General features: G+C 41.5%; 1 protein-coding gene across 4 annotated transcripts in view; it reads right to left on the bottom strand.

Annotated features, from left to right (window-relative positions):
• The window catches only part of LOC135217090 (NSFL1 cofactor p47-like), a 139,885-nt gene that overhangs the window by 51,568 nt on the left and 66,042 nt on the right, over positions 1-22,275 (bottom strand). For 3 of the 4 annotated variants that reach the window (XM_064252792.1, XM_064252800.1, XM_064252776.1), the window contains exon 5: positions 16,235-16,300. The exons of the other annotated variant lie outside the window; for it this stretch is intronic. In XM_064252792.1, the coding sequence (XP_064108862.1) occupies positions 16,235-16,300 (66 nt within the window). The remainder of the gene's footprint in view (positions 1-16,234; positions 16,301-22,275) is intronic. 4 annotated transcript variants of the gene reach the window in all.

The following is a 22,275-nucleotide window of genomic DNA, read 5'->3' as shown; positions in this document are numbered from 1 at the left end:
GTTTGAGCAGATGTTTGCACAGCTGTCAAACACGATTAACCAGTCCGGTCAGTCTATCCAAGACCTCTCTAACCGAGTTAGAGAGAACGACGACTGCTTTTGTTTTTTGGCTGGCCTCAACCAGGCCCCTCAGCCAAGCTCCCCTGTAGCAGGTACTGGTCTCTTACAGTTACCTCCTTATGAATCCCTACCAGCCTTCTCTATGGATAACCCATGGAGAGTGGCCGCTTATGCCCCCTTCAAGGACGGCATGATTTCTATCCCGGAGTGTGGAACTCGAAGGATTGAGGACTTCGAGTTCTACCCTCCCGGACTGACTCAGCCTTTCATGGGATATGCTAGGCTGACCGTCACTGCTCTCAATAGAGAGGATAAGATCTCCCGAGAGACTGTGCTATATAGTAGGGATCATGCACAGCGAGAATGGGTTCACTGCCTGGAGGATTGGGACTGTACCAACACCAAACTCCAGGCATTCAAGAGTCCCTTTACTATCTTCGCTACGGAGGAGGAGGCTTCTCTTCCGTTTGCTACTAAGGTAGTAGAAGCGACTCTTCAGGCAGTCCTTAAAGACGAGCCCATGCCACAGTTGAGGGAGGCGGAATCTACATCTCCGCTCTTCCCGGCCTTCGGAGAATTGTGGGAGAACTTACCTGCCACTTTCTCAGTAGGTAAGCTGAAGCCAGACTGCGCGATGGATCAGTTTGGCGAGAAGCTTCCAAGACTGCCTGATACCCTTATTCAGGCAGAGTTTGATGCCCGTACAAGATTTGGGAGGTCTCTTAACTCCCTTATCATTACGGAGATGGCTGCCCTGTCCTATGCTACAGAACCGTTGTTCAAGATACTGGCTAAATCCCAGCTCCAGACAGTTCAAGCCGATGCTTTTGACTTCTTCTTAGCCAGAAGGAACTGCCGAAAGCATGTCTTGCAGGAGGCAACTATCAGGCATGAGCCTAATAGACTCTTAGCTTCCAGCATGTGGGGTGCGGACCTCTTCCCAGAGGCCTCTGTGAATGAGGTGCACCATGAGGCTGCTAGGCTTAACCAGAGCCTTAGAGCCAGATGGGGCATCTCTTCCAAGAGGAAACAAGAGACCGCCCCTGCTGCTGGTAAAAAACTAAAGAAGACAGGTATAAGGTTCCAACCTTACCAGAAACAACAGCAGCAACAGCATTTCGTTCAGGCCGTCCCAGTTACACAACAGGGACAGCCGTCAACCTCGAAGCAGACACAGCCTATTCTCCTGTTGTCTCCTCAAAGTCAACCTTCCACCTCTTTTGCAGTCTCGCCGGCCTTCAATTCAATGTATGAAAGCCAGGCCTACCCAACCTTCAACAGGTTCTCTAGGGGTAGCAGGGCGAGAGGCCACTTTCGCCAGCGTGGCACAGGAAGAGCTGCAAGAGGCAAGCACTTCAGAGGAGGGCGCGGAGGTCAACCCGCTCAACAACAGTGAGGCTCCCCAGGTAGGAGGGAGGCTGTTCCTCTTCCGTCACAGGTGGGGGTTCAGCAAATGGGCACAGAGCATAAAGGATTGGGTTGGAGTTGGATCAAAGATCCTCCTCCAATCAAATCATTCTATCAAGTACCATCAAAGGAGTTGACAGATTATGCGGAGGAACTCCTTCAGAAAGGAGCTATTGCGAGAGTCAAGCATCTAAAATTTCAAGGTCGCTTATTCAGCGTGCCAAAGAAAGGCTCAACAAAAAGAAGGGTAATCTTAGACTTGTCAAAGCTAAAATCTTTCATTCGTTGCGTCACAACCTCTATCGATCTTACAGACGCATACTATCATATCCCTATAGCCAGACACTTCCGTCCATTCCTAGGCTTCAAACTAGGAAATCAGAAGTTCTCATTCAAAGTGATGCCCTTCGGTCTGAATGTAGCCCCCAGGGTATTCATGAAAATTGCAGAAGTGGTAGTTCAACAGTTGAGAACTCAAGGGATAATGGTAGCAGCATACCTCGACGATTGGTTGATCTGGGCACCAACGGTCGAGGAATGTCTCAAAGCCACGAAGAAGGTAGTACAATTTCTGGAACATCTGGGGTTCCAGATAAACAAATCGAAATCCAGACTCACTCCGGAGTCTCATTTTCAGTGGCTAGGAATCCAATGGGATTTGTCTTCCCACAATCTGTCAATTCCAGTGGTCAAAAGAAAAGAAATAGCCAAGTCTGTGAGGCAATTTCTCAAATGCAAACAAACATCAAGGAGAAACCAGGAAAGAATCCTAGGTTCTCTTCAGTTTGCCTCAGTGACAGACATCCTCCTGAAAGCAAGGCTGAAAGATATAAATCGAGTTTGGCGATCGAGAGCAAACGTCAAATCTCGGGACAAGTTGTCAGTAATTCCACAGATCCTTCGCAACCAGCTCCGGCCATGGACAAAAGTGAAGAATCTTGCCAAATTGGTACCCCTTCAATATCCCCTTCCAGTGTTAACCATTCACACGGATGCCTCCCTATCCAGTTGGGGGGGATATTCTCAATTCAAACAAGTTCAGGGGACTTGGTCAGTTCAGTTCCGCCAGCTCCACATAAACGTCCTGGAAGCAATGGCGGTATTTCTTACCCTGAAGAGACTCCTTCCCCCGAAGAAGTCTCATCTAAGACTAGTTTTGGACAGTGCAGTGGTAGTACATTGCATCAACAGAGGAGGGTCCAAATCCAAACACGTGAATCATGTCATGATAGCCATCTTTGCGCTAGCAGACAAGCACAGATGGCATCTGTCCGCCACTCACCTGGCAGGGGTAAGAAATGTGATAGCAGACGCTCTGTCCCGGTCAGTCCCTCTGGAATCAGAATGGTCCCTAGACGACAGGTCATTCCAGTGGATATGCCAGAGAGTCCCAGGCCTCCAAGTAGATCTCTTCGCCTCACAAGCGAACCACAAGCTCCCTTGCTATGTGGCCCCCAACCTGGACCCTCTGGCTTATGCCACGGACGCCCTGTCGTTAGACTGGAATCAATGGAGGAAAATCTATATATTTCCTCCAGTGAATCTTCTTTTGAAAGTCTTGAGCAAGCTGAGGACTTTCAAGGGACTAGTAGCTCTGATTGCTCCAGACTGGCCAAAAAGCAACTGGTATCCTCTGCTTCTGGAATTGGGTCTCCGGCCTCAACGGATTCCCAATCCCAAGTTGTCGCAATCAGTACAAATGAGGACTGTGTTCGCTTCCTCAGGAATTCTCCAGACCCTAACTTTATGGACTTCATGAAGTTTGCGGCTAAAAAAGATGCTAACATTGATCCACAAAACATCCTCTTTCTAGAATCAGACAAAAGAGAGTCAACTATTAGACAATATGACTCAGCTGTTAAAAAATTAGCATCCTTCCTGAATGAATCAAACACTACAACCATGACAGTTAACTTAGCTATATCCTTTTTCAGGTCCTTGTTTGAAAAAGGTTTAGCAGCTAGCACTATTACTACTAATAAATCGGCTTTGAAGAAAATCTTTCAGTTGGGTTTCCAAATAGACCTAACAGAATCTTACTTTACGTCTATTCCCAAAGCCTGTGCTAGACTCAGACCTTCTCAAAGGCCTACTGCAGTTTCATGGTTCTTAAATGATGTCCTCAAACTAGCCTCAGATACTGACAACTCATCTTGCACATTCATGATGCTTCTTAGAAAGACATTATTTTTGTTAAGTCTGGCTTCAGGAACCAGAATTTCAGAACTGTCGGCTCTATCCAGAGATGCGGGTCATGTGGAATTTCTCCCCTCAGGAGAAGTTCTACTTTCCCCGGATCGTAGCTTTTTAGCAAAAAATGAGGATCCCCTTGCAAGGTGGGCTCCTTGGAAAGTCATCCCACTTCCGCAAGATCCTTCTCTCTGCCCAGTATCAACTTTAAGAGCCTTTCTATCTCGTACATCCTCTAGATCCTCAGGTTCTCTCTTTATGAGAGAAAAAGGTGGCACTTTATCAGTGAAAGGAATCAGACAACAGATCCTTTACTTCATTAAACAAGCCAACTCTGATTCATTTCCAAAAGCACATGACATCAGAGGAGTAGCCACCTCAATTAATTACTTCCAACATATGAATTTTGAGGATCTTAAAAAGTATACAGGATGGAAATCACCGACAGTCTTTAAACGTCATTACCTGAAGTCCTTGGAATCTTTAAAATTTTCTGCAGTAGCAGCGGGAAACATTGTTTCTCCTGATACTGCACAGTAGTCGTAGTATAGATCCAGGTCTCCTTTCTACCTACCTCGTCCAATATAATGTACTTCAGTGTTTCAAACCTTATTTTTATGCTAGGGTAGAACACAATGAGTTTGTATATTTTGTAAATATCTTAATTAAGTGAATCATTCTATATTGTCTTTGCCATTACACTATTATGTATCATCATGTCTAATATAAGTTAATTTTAAGTACTTTATATTGATTGCTTTCTTTACCATGCCATTGTTTACTATAAGTTAGCTTTAAGTACTTTTGTTTGTATACTGTAATGTCCCTGATTCACTTATATTATATTACCTTTTTTACTATTGGGTTTCATTTGTCCTTATTCCCATCTTGTCTGTTTCTCTGGTACTATTTCATAGGCCGACACGAGCTGAGCCCAGAAAAGGGATTTTGATGTAGGAAAAATCTATTTCTGGGTGATTGGCTCGTGTCGCCCTATGAAACCCACCCTGTTTCCTTTTACCCACCCTACAGGACAAGATGCTCATAGATTAAGGATGACCGCTAGGGGCGCTGCTGTCCGTGGCGTCGGTAGTAGTAGTAGTAGCGGCCGCATCACCCTTTAGTATCAGCTCTCTCTGGTGGGGATTTTATGTTGGAAGGTCTAAATGGTAAATGACTCGTGGTAGTGATCCCACTCGCCTCTATTCCCATACCGACACTTCTTTTATAGAGTGAGCGAGTCAGTTTTACTGACATTTTCTTGATTTTATTTTTTCTCTGGTAATTTTAGATTAATTTTACCTAGAAATAATGATCTTAAGGATATTTCATAGGGCGACACGAGCCAATCACCCAGAAATAGATTTTTCCTACGTCAAAATCCCCTTTTTGTAAGTTAAGTGTTACAGTTTTGTTAAGGTGTTTCGTAAATTTTAGTTTTATGGTTTTCCTTAAATTTTTTGTGTGTTTTCATAAAGTTAAGTGTACGTACGTACGTACGTTATCTGCCGTTTGTCCTCCTCCTCCTCTGCCGCCACTATCGGAGATAGCCTCACTCGAAAGGTAAGCTTCCACATTTTACGTTACAGTAATAATATTTCTTGTACACTAATATACACTTTATTTACAGGTTTTCGATTTTTATTCTTAACTTAGGTATTGAATGGTCCAAATTGTTGTAGTATTTCATTGTTTATAGGTCAATTTAGCTTTATTATGAAATTTAATGGGGTGTTTTTGGAGGGCTTGGAACGGATTAGCCATTTTACATGTAAAATGTGTTCCAAGATACGAAAAACTCATTATACGAAGGCCGCCTCGGAACGGATTAATTTCGTATCTCGAGGTACCACTGTACCTCTAAGTCTATTCAGGCACAGACATTTTCTTTCATACAGTATTCAAGCCTTACCGTTTTCTTTTAACGTACACAGTAGATAGAGGTAAAATTTTATTTTCTGTAAGCTTTGTGTTTGGAATCTGAGCATCGTTTGGTAAAAGTTTTATAAGGAAAACTAAAAATTAAATTTTATTGATCTTTTGCTATGTATACATTAATATTTGAAAATTAGTAAATAATTATCATAAAAATGATATTGTCATGATACAATAAAGTTTAATACATACTTACCTGGCAGATATATACTTAGCTATAGACTCCGTCGTCCCCGACAGAAATTCGAATTTCGCGGCACACGCTACAGGTAGGTCAGGTGATCTACCGCCACTGCCGCTGGGTGGCAGAACTAGGAACCATCCCATTTTCTAAGACAGATTTGCTCTTCCACCTGTCTCCTGAGGGGAGGCTGGGTGGGCCATTTAATAGTATATATCTGCCAGGTAAGTATGTATAAAACTTTATTGTATCATGACAATATCATTTTTATACATTCAACTTCCCTGGCAGATATATACTTAGCTGATTGGCACCTTTGGCGGAGGGTAAGAGACAGCTAATTACTGAATAGACAGGGAACAACATACGTTGTAGGTAACAAAAATATAAGAAACCTTGGTTCCTACCTGTGTCGGCGAAAGACTTCATGGCTACTGCCTAGGAGCTTACATCGCCTCAAGAGCCTCAGCGAGGTAGTGACCTCATGCTAAGAATTCTTGATGGTCTGTCGATGGGGTCTTATCCACTTACTCGACAGAACCTAAGGATCTTTGTCAATGGGGTCCTATCCACTTACATGACAAAACACCTTGCCATATGGCATCATTAAGGAGCATAACACCGATCCCGATCACCTGATCCTAATACCGGGGTTAGTACTACGATTGAAAGGAGTTATCCCCCCAACATCCTTTCAAACGACCATAAAAAACTCAAAACCAAACAATCTTTTAGTTAAAAACAATATTATTTAAGGATCAGTACCAGCTCCCTGTCCCAGCACGGTATCAGCTGATACATAAGGTCCAAGAGAAAAACACTTTTCATAAGTCACTCTGACGTCTTTTAAGTAGTGGGAGGCAAATACCGAGTTGCATCTCCAATATGTTGCTGCTAATATGTCTTTCATTGACATATTTCTATTAAAGGCTAGGGAAGTTGCAATTGCACGGACTTCGTGTGCTCTAACCCTAAGCAGCTTAAATGTTTCCTCTTGGCATTTCATGTGAGCCTCCGTTATCACATTTCTTACGAAGAATGCTAATGCGTTCTTCGACATTTGCCTCTTCGGGTTCCTTACCGATTACAACCTTGAAGTTGACTCTTTCTCTTTAGATAAAACTTCAGTGCTCTGACCGGACAGAGAGACCTTTCTGTTTCTCTACCCACAAGGGGAGAGAGGCCCTTGATTTCAAAACTTCTGGGCCAAGGCTTAGAAGGATTCTCATTCTTGGCCAAAAACAAAGGTTGGAAAGAGACAACAGCAGAATCTCCTCTAAAACCTACCCGAGAGTCTAATGCATGTATCTCACTGACCCTCTTGGCCGTCGCAAGGGTCAAGAGAAAAATGCACTTCCTCGAGAGGTCTCTAAAGGATGCCTTATCAGGTGGTTCGAAAGTATCCGAAGAGAGAAACTGGAGGACCACATCTAGGTTCCAACTTGGAGTGATAAAGGATTTAGACTTTGTAGTACCAAAGGATCGTATCAAATCATGGAGATCCTTATTGTCTTCTATGTTAAGGCCCCTGTTTCTAAATACAGCCGAGAGCATACTTCTATAACCTTTTATGGTAGAAACAGCTAAACGTGATTCCTCTCTAAGGAAGATAAGGAAATCAGCAATTTCGGTCACAGAGGTATCGGAAGAGGACAGCTTCTTCGACCTACACCATCTACGGAAGACTTCCCACTTCGATTGATAGACCCGCAGAGTAGAGGACCTGCGGGCTCTGGCAATTGCGCTTGCAGCTTTTCGCGAAAAGCCTCTCGCTCTGACAAGTCTTTCGATAGTCGAAAGGCAGTCAGGGAGGGAACGTGGATGTTTCCGTGATATCTCTCGAAGTGGGGTTGTTTGAGCAGATCTGTCCTCATGGGAAGAGATCTGGGGAAGTCCACCGTCCATTCCAGTACCTCTGTGAACCAATCTCGAGCGGGCCAATATGGGGCGATTAGAGTCAGTTTCGTCGCCTCCAAGGAACGGAACTTTCTTAACACTTCCCCCAGAATCTTGAACGGGGGAAAAGCGTAGGCATCTATGCCCAACCAGTCCATGAGAAAAGCATCTATCGCTATTGCTCTTGGATCTTCTACAATGGAGCAAAAGTTTTCTATCCTTCTGGAGAGAAACGTGGCGAACAGGTCTATCTGAGGCTTCCCCCAGAGACCAGAGCTTTCGGCAGACTTCGGAGTGTAGGGTCCACTCTGTTGGAAGGACCTGGTTCTTCCTGCTGAGTCTGTCTGCTCTGACATTTTTTGTCCCTTGTACAAACCTTGTCAGCAATACAGTGCCTCGTTCCTCTGCCCATATCAAGAGGTCTCTCACTATCTTGTATAGTGTAAGCGAGTGAGTCCCCCCCCTGTTTTCGGATGTAAGCTAGAGCCGTGGTATTGTCCGAATTTACCTGGACTACCACGCCTCTGACCTCCGACTCGAAGTACTTCAAGGCTAGATGAACTGCCATAAGTTCCTTTACATTTATATGCCAGGACACCTGTTCTCCTGTCCAGGTTCCTGACACTTCCTTCTTTCCTAGAGTTGCTCCCCATCCCGTTTCCGAGGCGTCGGAAGACAACACTAAGAGAGGGTTCCGAATCGCAAGGGATATGCCTTCGTTCTTCTGAAGCGGGGTTAACCACCACCTCAGGTCTAATTTTATTTCTTGAAGAATGGGAAACTGATCCGAAAGATCCCCTTTCTTTCTGTCCCACATTCTTTGCAGGTAAAATTGCAGAGGTCTCAGATTGAGCCTCCCTAGGGAAACGAACTGCTCCAGCGACGAAAGGGTGCCCAGAAGACTTAACCATTCCCTCGCTGAGCTTCATTCTTTCCCTAAGAAGTTTGATGATACTTTCTCCAAGCCTCGAGCAATTCTGTCTTGCGATGGAAATGCTTGAAAACCCCGAGAATCCATCTGAATCCCCAGATAGACAATGTCTTGGCTGGGGACCATCTGAGACTTCTCGAGGTTCACGAGCAGTCCGAGTGAGCGAACGAGATTCAACGTCGTTTCTACGTCCTCCAAACATTGTTCTTTTGACTTGGCCCTTATTAGCCAGTCGTCCAGATAGAGGGATATGTTCACCCCCTCCAGATGAGATGAAGCCACCGTGCTACGTTCCTCATCAGGTTGGTGAACACTTGAGGAGCCTAGACAGGCCGAAGCACATGACCCTGAATTGAAAGACCCTTCCCTGCATCATGAATCGTAGATATTTCCTCGATGACGGATGAAGAGGGACGTGAAAATATGCGTCTTGTAGATCCAAGGAGGCCATCCAATCTCCTGGACGCAGAGCCGCTAGCACCGATTTGGATGTTTCCATAGAGAACTTCTGTTTCTCTACGAATCGGTTCAGTGCGCTCATATCCAGGACAGGTCTCCACCCTCCCGAGGCTTTCGGAACTAGGAACAGTCGATTGTAAAAGCCCTGAGAGCGTGGATCCAGTACTAATTCTATGGCCTCCTTGTCCAACATTTGTTCTACTAATTGCAGAAGGATCTTCCTCTTGACAGGGTCCGCGTACTTCGCCGACAGTTCTCTCAGAATAGACGTCAAGGGAGGTCTGTCCCTGAAGGGGATGAGATATCCTCTCCTCACAATTGAGAGGGACCAGTTGTCCGCCACTCTCGACGTCCATTCTTCTTCAAAATTCAGTAGTCTGGCGCCTACTGGTGTTTGGAGGACTTGAGGTTCATTTGCTTTTCTTGGTAGGTCTAAAGGCAGAAGCCCTACCTCTTCTTTCTGCTCCTCTCTTCTTAAGGGGGCCGGCCGGCTAATGCCCTTTTTTAAGGACAGGACTCTGATATTCATACCACTTAATAAGGTGACTTATTTTTTTGCTAGATATGAATTTTTCAATATGGTCAAAAAATAAACCCTATAAATCAGGAGAAAAAAATTTATAAAAAAAATACGAAACAAAAATTGGAAAAAAGGGCTCTATTTGATTGTTCTATAATGTCTTTCTGAGTTATATACCAAATTCCAATGTTATAGCTTTAAAACTAAGTGAGAAGATAGATTTTGAAGGTCAATAAGTATAGTTTTGAGATACGGGCGTTCAAAGTTTTCCTTCGTATTTCTATAAAGACAATGTTAATAAATAATGATTATTATGAATGTATATTTCTTTTTTGTGTATTAATAAACCAAAACTATTTTATTTATCATAATTTAATCATAAATGATGATCCCTTTGCTCATATATCATAGCCTGGGGCACTGCTTGAGGCAAGATGGGGCACTCCTTCCTACGCAATTCTCTCACCTCGAAGGCGTACACTTTTTTTACAAAGACAATTTAATAAATCATGATTATTATGAATTTCATATTCCATTTTGGGTATTAAAAAACCAAAACTTTGTTATTTATCATAAATGAAGATCTCTTTGCTCAAAGATCATAGCCTTAGGCACAGTGTGACGTGTGCTGTCAAGCAAGACGGGGGCGTTACTAAGCAACCCTCCCCTCTCTCTTCACTAACTACGCATATATTATGATATTCTGTAATAATATTTGAGCGATTTTTCTTCGTCTGTATGTTAGCGAGATGTTTCCCTTGTCTTTTCCTCATTGGCATGATGAAATTCTTGCCGAAACATACATAAACATACTTGAAAGCAGGCGAATGTCAGACGTGAAATGGAACGTGTAGACTACTTGACGTCTGTGATCGCACTAACTCAGAACTGGACTTGGTAAGTTGGTAGCTTGAGCCTGAAGTCTCCTTCTCGACTCGGGGAATGTCTACAGATGCCATTTCTCCCAATTTCTTTGACAATAATTATCAAAATTTACAATAATAGAAGAAATATTGCATTTTCTTGTACGGATCAATGTTTTAGGCTTATTGAGTTACGTTAACTAATTACCCTGTAACTACGAAAGTAAGAGGAATTTTGATGAAATATTTCGTATACGTATTCTCAATTGCCATATGAAACCCCATGAATTTTTTCATGACTTTGCATTTTTCGCCCTATACCTCCATATATAGAAGTTCCGGCCGGCCCCCTTAAAGGAGGATCTCGAAAATGAACTCCCTCGAAAGGGCGGCTTCGGGACCCGTGTCTCCCCCTTCGTGGCAGGAACAGCTGTCCTCGGCCTTTTGGTTGATTGAACCAGAAGGTCCTGTGTCGCCTTCTCGGTAAGTGAGTGAGAAATATCTTTCACTAACTGAGAAAGGAAAAGCTGGTTAGACAGAGGAGCGTACAGAAGGGACGACCTCTGTGCCGGAGAGACAGCTTTCGTAAGAAAAGAACTGAATACAGTTCTCTTCTTAAGTATTCCCGCCCCGAAAAGGGAGGCCACTTCTCCCGATCCGTCTTGCACTGCTTTATCCATACAAGTCAAAATACTATTAAGGATATCGGGGATCAGTTGTTCATTGTCTTGTGTCCTCTTGGCCATCACCCCAAGGGACCAGTCCAGAAAGTTGAAAACTTCCAAGACAATGAACAATCCCTTGAGGAGATGGTCCATTTCAGACATTCCCCAAGTTGTCTTGGCTGAAGAAAGAGTGTGTCTCCTTGACGCGTCCACCAGCATTGAGAAATCTGCCTCTGCAGTAGCTGGGAGGGCGAGTCCCATTGCTTCGCCTGTCTCATACCAGATACCCCTCCTCCCAGAAAGTCTGGAGGGAGGGCAGGTAAAGACAGTCTTTCCCGCCTCCTTCTTGGAGTTAAGCCAATTTCCAAAAGACTGCAAAGCCTTCTTCATGGAAATTGTCGGCCGCATCTTCAAGAAGGAGGACGACTTTGCGGTTTTCGCCCTCGTGAACAGCGACCGAGGAGAAGGAGGAGCGGCAGGACTCAATGAATCTCCAAGTTCTTGGAGTAAAAGCGCAGCCAACGCTTTGTAGTCTGATAGTCCAGCCGCTTTTTGATCTTCGGTGTCAGAGACATCTTCCAATGCAAGTTCCACCGGAGAATCATTATTAGCCGAGGGAGAACGTCTCTTCTCGCAAGGTGAAGGACTCTTCGCAGGATCAACTCCCTCCCGACAAGGTCGACGGCCGCCTGTGCGACATCTTGTGTCCCTGTTGGGAGAATGCCGATCCTGAGAAAAAACCCGATCATCATCTAAGCCCTCCTGACAAGAATGACGGCCGCCTGTGCGACATTTTGCATTCTTCTCAGGAGACAGCTGTGCTTGCGGCAGATTTCCACCAGAAACGGACATATCGTGAACAGGACGACGGCCGCCTGTGCAACGTCTTTCGTCTCTGTCCAGAGAAATCTGTTCCTGGTCCAAATCATAAAGAGACGCTTCCTGGTTGATTACTCCGTATTGTTCTTTTGAAGAAAATCTTTCAATGCGCTTGGACGTATCTGTCCGTCTCGGACTGTGTTGTCTGTCCGAGCTGTCCACATATGGAACTTGGCGCTTGGCTGGTGTCATTCCAGTACGACACTTCTGCCTGTCCGTCTTGTCTGCTTCTGGCTCCTGGCGCCCGGATGGAGTTGCCTGCGCACAACATTTTGTCCTATCCAGGCTGTCCGCCTTGCCACAGTTGTCCGCGGTAGGCACAAATTGCTTGAACATAGTTGTCTGCATAGGACATATCTGCCTGTCCAGGCTGTCCGCTTCTGGCGAATGGTGTCTGGTTGGCGCCGTCCGCGTAGGACACTTTTTCCCGTCCGAGTAGTCCAATTCTGGCGCCGAGCGCCTGGGTGGTTCTGTCCGACTCGGACACTCTTCGTCATTGTCCGTATGTTCCGTCTCAATCCTATGAGTTTTCATCCTTCTTTCTTTATTCCTCTCTGTACTCGTACGAGGAGTGGAGGAGATAAGTCTAGAGTCCGGAACGCCCGTCGGACGAGATCTCTTAACCGGAAGAAAATCGTCCTTTTTCCTCGGGAGGTCTTTTCTCAATACTCCTACTAAAGAGGAAATCTGCTCCTGCATTTTAAGTAGGATGTCCGTCGCGGTTTCTTCCTTCTCTTTGTCATGAATAGGAGAATGCGCTCTGGAAGGTGTAGGAGATCGAGATATTGTCCTTTTGGCTCTTTTCCTCTCGTAGGGAGAATCGTCCGGAAAACGTTCCGGGCTCGAGTCCAACGTCGGAGCTTTCCAACTCCTCTTGATCGGACGCGACAGTTCGTCGGAAGTCCATCCACTTCTTCGAGGAGACGAATCGGATGACGAAACGCACGCTTTCAGGATGCCTTTCCAATGGCGATCCTTGGCAGTCTGGGATGCTACAGATTCTGCCGAGGGGACGCCTGACCGGTGGGGATTCTCCGTAACCTCCGTACGACTGTCGACATTCCTTCTCCTCTGGGCCTGGGAGCTTGGAAGAGGTCTAGGTCTGGGAGCGAGACAGAGCCGATCAGACGCACCCTCCACTACACTGGGGACACTTATGTCACTTTCCACATTCTTACCTTTAAGAGCTTGCATTTCAAGCTCCATCCTTCTTAATGCGGTCTTCAGATTTGCAATCTCCGCAGCAGAACTTGCAACATCTGCTACGGGAGAGGTTGATACTGCATGTGAGGAAGCAATTACTTGGGGGTTAGTTATACTAACTGGCTCGTTAGAGCGTGATCTACTCATACTTCTAGAGACAGCCTTTCTAACCCTATCTCTCTCTAGTTTCCTTAAGTAGGAATCTAGTTTCTTCCATCCTTCCTCATCCATATTCACACATTCATCACACGTGTTATTTCTCGTGCATTCATATCCCCTACACTTCTTGCATACCTTGTGAGGATCTAACGACACTTTCGGTAGCCTCACCAAACAACCCTCATTCATACATCTTCTAACTTCGCAGCTAGAATCAGACATTTTTGAGCAAAATCCAAAGCCAAAATCCAAAAAACGTTCCACAAAAGCGTATGCCAAACCATAGATCCAAATACGTCACCAAAAAGACAGTCCAGAAGATCAACGGCGATGAAAAACGAAATCCAAGTCAGGAGGTAACAACAACGATGTTATGGCTACCCGCGACAGAGCAAATCTGTCTTAGAAAATGGGATGGTTCCTAGTTCTGCCACCCAGCGGCAGTGGCGGTAGATCACCTGACCTACCTGTAGCGTGTGCTGCGAAATTCGAATTTCTGTTGGAGACGACGGAGTCTATAGCTAAGTATATATCTGCCAGGGAAGTTGAATGTATAAAAAATGTATTTAGTCATGAAAATAAAATTAAAATAATCAGCGAACATTTTTTATATTCTCTACAAAATAAACCACATATAGGCAAATTTTCTGCAAATAATTTAGTTATGTTCCACGGAAAAATCCACGAATAAGTGAATCTGTGAATACTAAGCTGCAATTAGAGAGATTCAGATAAACAGGATGTCTCTCTCACATTTTTTTTTACCAAAGAAGGGTGTTTCGCCCTTGGTGATTATACCTCTCATAGGAGACAATGTGCTAATAGTGTCTCTATGTAATACCTGGTGTGTAAGCTGGATAGTGTTGTGTAATTGCAGATATATTAATCTATGTTCTGCTTTAATCAGTGCCTTCAAAAGCTTTCAAATTATAACTTCTCGAGGCCTGTTGGCCTTGGGACATTGGTAAAAAGTGTGCTGTGTATGTGTTAGTGCTTGGCCCTCCCTTTACCACAAAAATGTTATCTGATCAACCTCCAACCATTGCGCCAGAGACCCTCCCAGCTAAAAAGACCTCTGCCCCACACACAAGTCCCGTACTCACAGACAATTGTTTTTACTTTATACATTACCAATCAAACTTCAAACGTTGAGTCTGCTATTCAATTTGTCAGTGCAGCCTTGTCCGATGATGATATAAACATTACATATACAAAATGCAAAGACCTGATACCTGAACACGTTCTCCAGGAGCAATCAGAGAAAAGTTTACCCTCTATCAAGAAAATATCATGTATCACTAAGTAGCTAAGGACCGACACGGTAGAAATCAACGCAGATGACCCTTACAATCTGCCTCCAAAGGGGCCCGTCGACCAAAGCCTACCTGCAGTGTTCCATACAGCAGGAAATGCCTTCTAAACACCAAAATCCCTATCAGGAAAAATTGGAATAAAAACTCAGAAAAAATTGAGGAAAATGACAAATACTCATGCATCTGGGAAATGATCAAAAGATTACAGGAATCATCTGACACTCTTAAAACTGTAGTAACAAATAACAACCTTTCACGGATCTGGGATGTGATCAAAGGAGTGCAGGAATCAAACAATTGTACAGCAAGCCACCAGACTCCTTTGAAAGAAGCATCTATCATTTCCTAGCCACCCAACAACACGAGAGAAGTGGGGGTGCGACATAAGTCGAGGTGACCATACCCTCTTAAGTGGGAATCAGTCTCTCTCCCTTGGATGAAGCACCCGCATCATCTGTAGACTTTTTGGAGGGAACCGATGGACTCCCAATCTCCTCTCCCTTCCCAATGCGTCCAGTGGAAGATAGATCTTCAGTGAAGTTCACCAGCTCTTGTGAGTCTTCCGACCCTATCTCTCATCCCCAAACCCCCATCGTGGATAATGATGAGAATGATCATGGCTGGCAGAGACTCAAACTAGTAAAGAAAAAAAAAAAAGCCTCTCGATTGCCAGCAGGGCTGGACCAACCCCAACAATTGTGAATCACCTCACCTGAAACCTGGGAATAGATGTCACAATTTGCACTCATCAGTGAAGCTGGACACAATAGTAGAAAGTCAAGATACTCATGGGCTGCGACTCCCCTATCTTCCATGAACTCTCACGCTAAATTATACAAAGTGCCTTACATGATTACCTGCCTATTTCAACAACTCAGTGTTCTTAAAGGCCAGAATTTTAGTCTTTAAATAAAAGTTTTATAATATAACCTAATCCGGGACCAAGCCCAGCCCCAAGTGCCAGCCAATCTCCCGTGGCGAGTGACTGCCCACCCCTACTGGCCAACCCCTCATCCACCCAAACAATCAACTTATTCATTTCCCAACTTTGTGAGTGGCCATGGATAAATTAGATATAATTTCATGGAAAATTTTTGGACTTGAGCAAAAGAATATTCCTCTCCCAAACATGTTCTGCAAAACTTTCAAAGGCACCATTGCATTACAAGAAATGTTCCTTTGGCCATCTGACCTTGTCATCTGCAATTCAGTAAATGAACACTTCTGAGCTTTCTCAACCTCATCAATGCAAGTTACAGATCACATCTTAGCCAGCCACTTGAAAGGGGGGCCTTTCTTTCCTGTGGCATAAATCTTTAGACTGTATTATAGTGAATGTGATGACCTATAGGAGTGATAACTTGCTGGGGCTTCAGGTGACAATAGTGGATTCTAAGATCCTAATCATTCATGTTTATATGTCCTGGGAAAACAACAATAATTTCGATCAACACTGCATGATCCTAGGTGAGTTACACAGAATTATTCATGACTCTATGGCTGATCTACTGTTGCTATTTATATAATTGGGATGTTAATTCTCATCCCCAAAACAATTTTATAACTAACTTACTTGCTTTTGTCAAAATCACACTCTCCAAATTAGCGACGTCATGCTCCTCCCGCCCTCTTCCTATACCTAAGTAAAAAGTAGAACAGACACAATTACAACCTCCTTGCTGGACCACTGCATCATGTCTCCACACCTTCATGATTCAATTGCGACCTGCACCAATCGCTACGATCTTGCAACAAGTTACGATTACATCCCCTTACAGCTGTCATTCAATACCCCATCCCTCCCAACTGTGAACCCCCTTAACTGATCACCTACCTGCTGTAAACTGGGACTTTAAAAACCACCAGTAAACCAGATCCTTTAGGATAATCATGGAAAATAGGTTGTGGTCAATAGTTCCAGAGGCAGATGTCTTACTTTACACTAAACTAACTCAGTGTACAAATGACCATCATAGGAGTGATCTGAAAGTATTCTATTAGGATATACTTTCCACTATGCTTGGCTCCAGCAGGGATTCCTTTAGATTTCACCAAGGCAACTCTTATAATATACATACCTAGCTGGAAAAACTTAAAGATTTGTATACACATTCATGAGAAATGTTTTTAATGTGGAAGAAAAAGGGTGGGCAGAGGGAAGGACACTTTCCATTGCTAATGAGACAGGTGAGAGCACAGTTCAAACTTGCTCTTAAGCACTGTAGAATAAATGAAAAGCAACTAAGATTTGATGCAATGTCTAGAAAATTACAATCTGGCAATTGTCCTCATCTTTGGAATGGCATTCAATCCATAAATCCCAAAACGAAGAAGCTATCACAGAGAACGTTGGCTGATCATTTCAGCACTATCCTGAATTGCATAAACGAACAGACTCCCGAAGGGATGTAACCTCCTTACTGATATCATTCAATTTCATTTTGCCGATTGTATTATGCTAGGTGACATCAGTGATGCCATACACAACTTATACCTAATAATAAATTGCCTGGCTGTGATGGTCTTCCTGCAGAAGTTTTCAAATCATGCCACCTGATAATTTATATTTTGCTAGTTGCTCTACTCAATTCATGCATAATTCACCAGCTTCCAGACTACCTACTCTTATTTCACTTAACCCTTAAATGCCGAGCCAGTATTTCCGAGTGTCTCCCGTATGCCGGCGGCGTTCGCGAGTGAGCGAGGAAGCGGAAAAAATATTTTTTTCAAAAAATCACAGCACACTTAGTTTTCAAGATTAAGAGTTCCTTTTTGGCTCCTTTTTTTTTTGTCATTGCCTGAAGTTTAGAAATGAAAAAAATCATTATCATATATAAATATTGGAATATATGAGTGCGAAAAAGAAATTTCACATATAATTGTATACAATCGCGCTGTGAGCAAAATGGTTAAAGCTAATGAGTTAATTATTTTTTTGTTGTATTATAAACTAAATTGCAATGATTTTAGCATATAACAAATTGTAAAACGATCAAAGCAACACAGAGAAAATATTATCACAATATGGTTCATGAATTCGTAACTCACAGACGTAAAAAAAGCTGTTTTCAAAAATTCACCATAAATCGAAATATTGTGCTAGAGACTTCCCGTTTGTTGCAAAATGAAGGTAACTTATTAAATATTACTAAACTGTAAGTGCTGTAGCTTACAATTACAGTTTTCGACCATTTCGGTCGAGTTAAAAGTTGACCGAAGGTCAAATTTTTTCTATTTATCATTATTTATATGAAAATATTTCAAAACTGATAAAAGCTACAACCATGGGTTGTTTTTTGTTGTATTCTACATGAAATTGCGCATATTTTCATATATAAAACTTAATGTAAGGGCTAATTTAAAATGGTGCAAACATTACGACAATCGGACGAAAAAATTTATGATTTTTTCAGAAGAGTTACCGTGTGGACGTAAGGAAAAAGTTTTTTCATAAATTCACCATAAATTGAAATATTGTGCTAAAGACTTCCAATTTGTTGCAAAATAAAGGTAAATGATTGAACATTACTAGAATGTAGTAGTTTTAGCTTACAATTGCGTTTTACGACCATCTCAGTCGAGTCAAAGTTGACCAAAGGTTGAAATTTTGGCACTTATTGTTATTTATATGAAAATATTTCAAACCTGATAAAAGCTACATCCATGGGTTGTTTTTGGTTGTATTCTACATGAAATTGCACATATTTTCATATACAAAACTTTATGTAATGGCTAATTTAAAATGGTGCAAACATTACGACAATCGGAGGAATAAATTTATGATATTTTTCGGAAGAGTTTCCGCGCGGAAGTAAAGAAAATGTTTTTTTTTCATAAATTCACAATAAATCAAAATAATATGCTAGAGACTTCCAATTTGTTGCAAAATAAAGGTAAATGATTGAATATTACTAGAATGTAAGAGTTTTAGCTTACAATTGCGTTTTTTTACCATTTCGGTCGAGTCAAAGTTGACTGAAGGTTGATATTTTGGCACTTATCGTTATTTATATGAAAATGTTTCTAAACTGATAAAAGCTACATCCATGGGTTGTTTTTGGTTGTATGCTATATGAAATTGCGCACATTTTAACCCTCTTACGCCGACTGGACGTATTTTACGTCGACTTACAAAAGTTTTTTTTTAAATTCGTGGAAAAATACTTATAGGCCTACCAGCCTAAAACTTTTGAATCACGCGCCTTGGGGGATGCTGGGAATTCACGGATCAAGGTGTTGTTTTGTTTACAATCGTTACGCAAGCGCGCAAGAACAAATTTCTTTCTTGCCGCACTAAAAAGTATCTGTGACACATCTCGGAAATTATTTAGTCACTTTGACATAATTTTTGTACCATTGTAAATTAGCTGTTACATGAAGTATTATATATGAAAATGTGCGCATTTTTATGTAGAATACAACAATAAAATACACATGATTGTAGCTTTTATCAGTTTTGAGATATTTTCATATAAATAACGATAATTGCCAAAATTTCAACCTTCGGTCAACTTTGACTCTACCGAAATGGTCGAAAAACGCAATTGTAAGCTAAACCTCTTATATTTTAGTAATATTCAATCATTTACCTTCATTTTGCAACTAATTGGAAGTCTCTAGCACAATATTTTGATTTATGGTGAATTTATACAAAAACTTTTTCCTTACGTCCGTGCGGTAACTCTTCCGAAAAAAATCATACATGCGATTGTGGTAATGTTTGCACCATTTTAAAATTAGCCGTTATATAAAGTTTTATATATGGAAATGTGCGCAATTTCATGCACAATACAACTAAAAACAACCCATGGTTGTAGCTTTTATCAGTTTTGAGATATTTTCATATAAATAACGATAATTGCCAAAATTTCAACCTTAGGTCAACTTTGACTCTACCGAAATGGTCGAAAAATGCAATTGTAAGCTAAAACGCTTATATTCTAGTAATATTCAAGCATTTACCTTCATTTTGCAACAAATTGGAAGTCTCTAGCACAATATTTCGATTTATTGTGAATTTATGAAAAAAATAACATTTTCTTTACGTTCGCGCGGTAACTCTTCCAAAAAAATCATACATGCGATTGTGGTAATGTTTGCACCATTTTAAATTAGCCGTTACATAAAGTTTTATATATGAAAATGTGCGCAATTTCATGTAGAATACAACAAAAAATCATTGAAGGTTGTAGCTTTTCTCATTTTTGAAATATTTGCATATAAATCACGATAAATAGAAAAAAAACCACGTTCAGTCAACTTTGACTCTACCGAAATGGTCGAAAAACGCAATTGTAAGCTAAAACTCTTACAGTCTAGTAATATTCAGTCATTTATCTTCATCTTGAACCAAATTTGAAGTCTCTAGCAAAATATTTAGATTTATGGTGAATTTAAAAAGAAATCTTTCCTTCCCTCCGCGCACGGATTCTCCGCCACAAATCTCCGAAATGCGTACGTCCCATTCTCGGAATATTTGCTCCGTTTCATATTAGACATTTCATAGAGTTTTATATATGAAAATGTGCGCAATTTTATGTAGAATAAAACGAAAAATACTTGAAGGTTGTAGCTTTTCTTATTTCCGAAATAATTGCATATAAAAAATATATATATAAAAAAATTCGACATTCGGTCAACATTAACTCGTCAGATATGGTCAAAAACTGCAATTGTAAGCTAATACTCTTACAGTATAGTAATATTCAATCATTTGTCTTCATTTTGAAAGAAATTGGAAGTCTCTAGGACAATATTTAGATTTATGGTGAATTTTTGAAAAAAATATTTGTTTACGTCCGCACGTTACGAATTCATGCATTATTTTGTGATAATATTTTCTCTGTGTTGCTTTTATCGTTTTACAATGTGTTACATACCAAAATGATCACAATTTAGTGTACATTACAACGAAAAAAAAGTAACTTGTTACCTTTAACCGTTTTGCGCACAGAGCGATTTGAATACAATTATATATGAAATTTCGTTTTTGCGCTATCATATATCGCATTATTTATATATGATAATGATAATTTTTTTCATTTCTGATGGTTGCATACTAAACTTCAGCCAATGACAAAAAAAGGAGCCAAAAAGGAACTCTTAACCTGTTAAGCGTCCGCCCCGGATGAGCTCGCTGCTAACGTACCGTCACGCTTTTTTTGTAATCAGCGATCATAGCACTGATGATAGTTTTTCAAAGTTATTATTGATTTTTATGCTTATTATTCATACTGTAATTAAGTGTAGGAAATTCTCTCTCTCTCTCTCTCTCTCTCTCTCTCTCTCTCTCTCTCTCTCTCTCTCTCTCTCTCTCTCTCTCTCTCTTTCGGAGTCCAGTCACTCGGCAAAGAAAAGTCCTCTTCACTCCCGCTATTGGAAGAAAAGTTTGTATCATCACTGAAGGATTCAGAACTAGAGCTCTCATCATCAAACAGGTTATCAATATCAGACTCCTCATCTAGTATTTGATTGATCTCACCTGAAGAAATACGCTTCCTCTTTGGGACATTCATTGTGAAAGACGCGAAATCCAATTTGCCTCGATAAACGCCCGAAGCGTATTGAAAGAAAACCAACAGGGACAGGCAGTTTTCTAGCATAAGCGACCACCAGGAAAGAGTTGCCAGGCTGGAAATAAGTTTCCCGTGTGCTGAGAGTGTTACCAAATGATGTTCCTACACTTTCTATACGAGTAAACGTATTATTACGGGGTTGACGGCTTGACAAGCACAGTTAAAGTCTTGAACGTAATATCCTGTTGAAGGCGCTACCGAGTAGATGACGGTAAACGTATTATTACGTGGGTGACGCTTAACAGGTTAATCTTGAAAACTAAGCACGCTGTGATTTTTTGAAAAAAAATATTTTTTCCGCTTCCGCGCTCGCTCACTCTGAAACACCTCCGGCACACGAGACAATTTTTTTTTTTTACCACTTCGGCGTAAAAGGGCTAATATACAACACTTTATTTAACGGCTAATATAAAACTGTGCAAACATTACAACAATCGCTTGGAAAAATTTATGATTTTCCGGTAGTTACGGCGTGGACGTAGGAAAAATTTTTTTTTTCTAAAATTAACCATAAATCGAAATATTGTGATAGAGACTTCCAATTTGTTGCAAAATGAAGGTAAATGATTGAGTATTATTAGAATGTAAGAGTTTTAGCTTACAATTGCGTTTTTCGACCATTTCGGTCGAGTCAAAGTTGAGAGAAGGTTGATATTTTGGCACTTATCGTTATTTATATGAAAATACATATTTCAAAACTGATAAAAGCTACAACCATGGGTTGTTTTTTGTTGTATTTTACATGAAATTGCACACATTTCCATATATAAAACTTTATGTAACGGCTAATATAAAACTGTGCAAACATTACGACAATCGGACGAAAGAATTTCTGATTTTTTCAGAAGAGTTACCGCGCGGACGTAAGGAAAAAGTTTTTTCATAAATTCACCATAAATTGAAATATTGTGCTAGAGATTTCCAATTTGTTATAAAATGAAGGTAAATGATTGAATATTACTAGAATATAAGTTTTAGCTTACAATTGTGTTTTTCGACCATTTCGGTGGAGTCAAAGTAGACCGAAGGTTGAAATTTT

The sequence above is a fragment of the Macrobrachium nipponense genome, chromosome 19, assembly GCF_015104395.2.
Source record: "Macrobrachium nipponense isolate FS-2020 chromosome 19, ASM1510439v2, whole genome shotgun sequence".
Classification (NCBI taxonomy): Eukaryota; Metazoa; Arthropoda; class Malacostraca; order Decapoda; family Palaemonidae; genus Macrobrachium; species Macrobrachium nipponense.
Note: the sequence above shows the minus strand (reverse complement) of the source record. Positions and strands in the feature narration are given on the sequence as shown.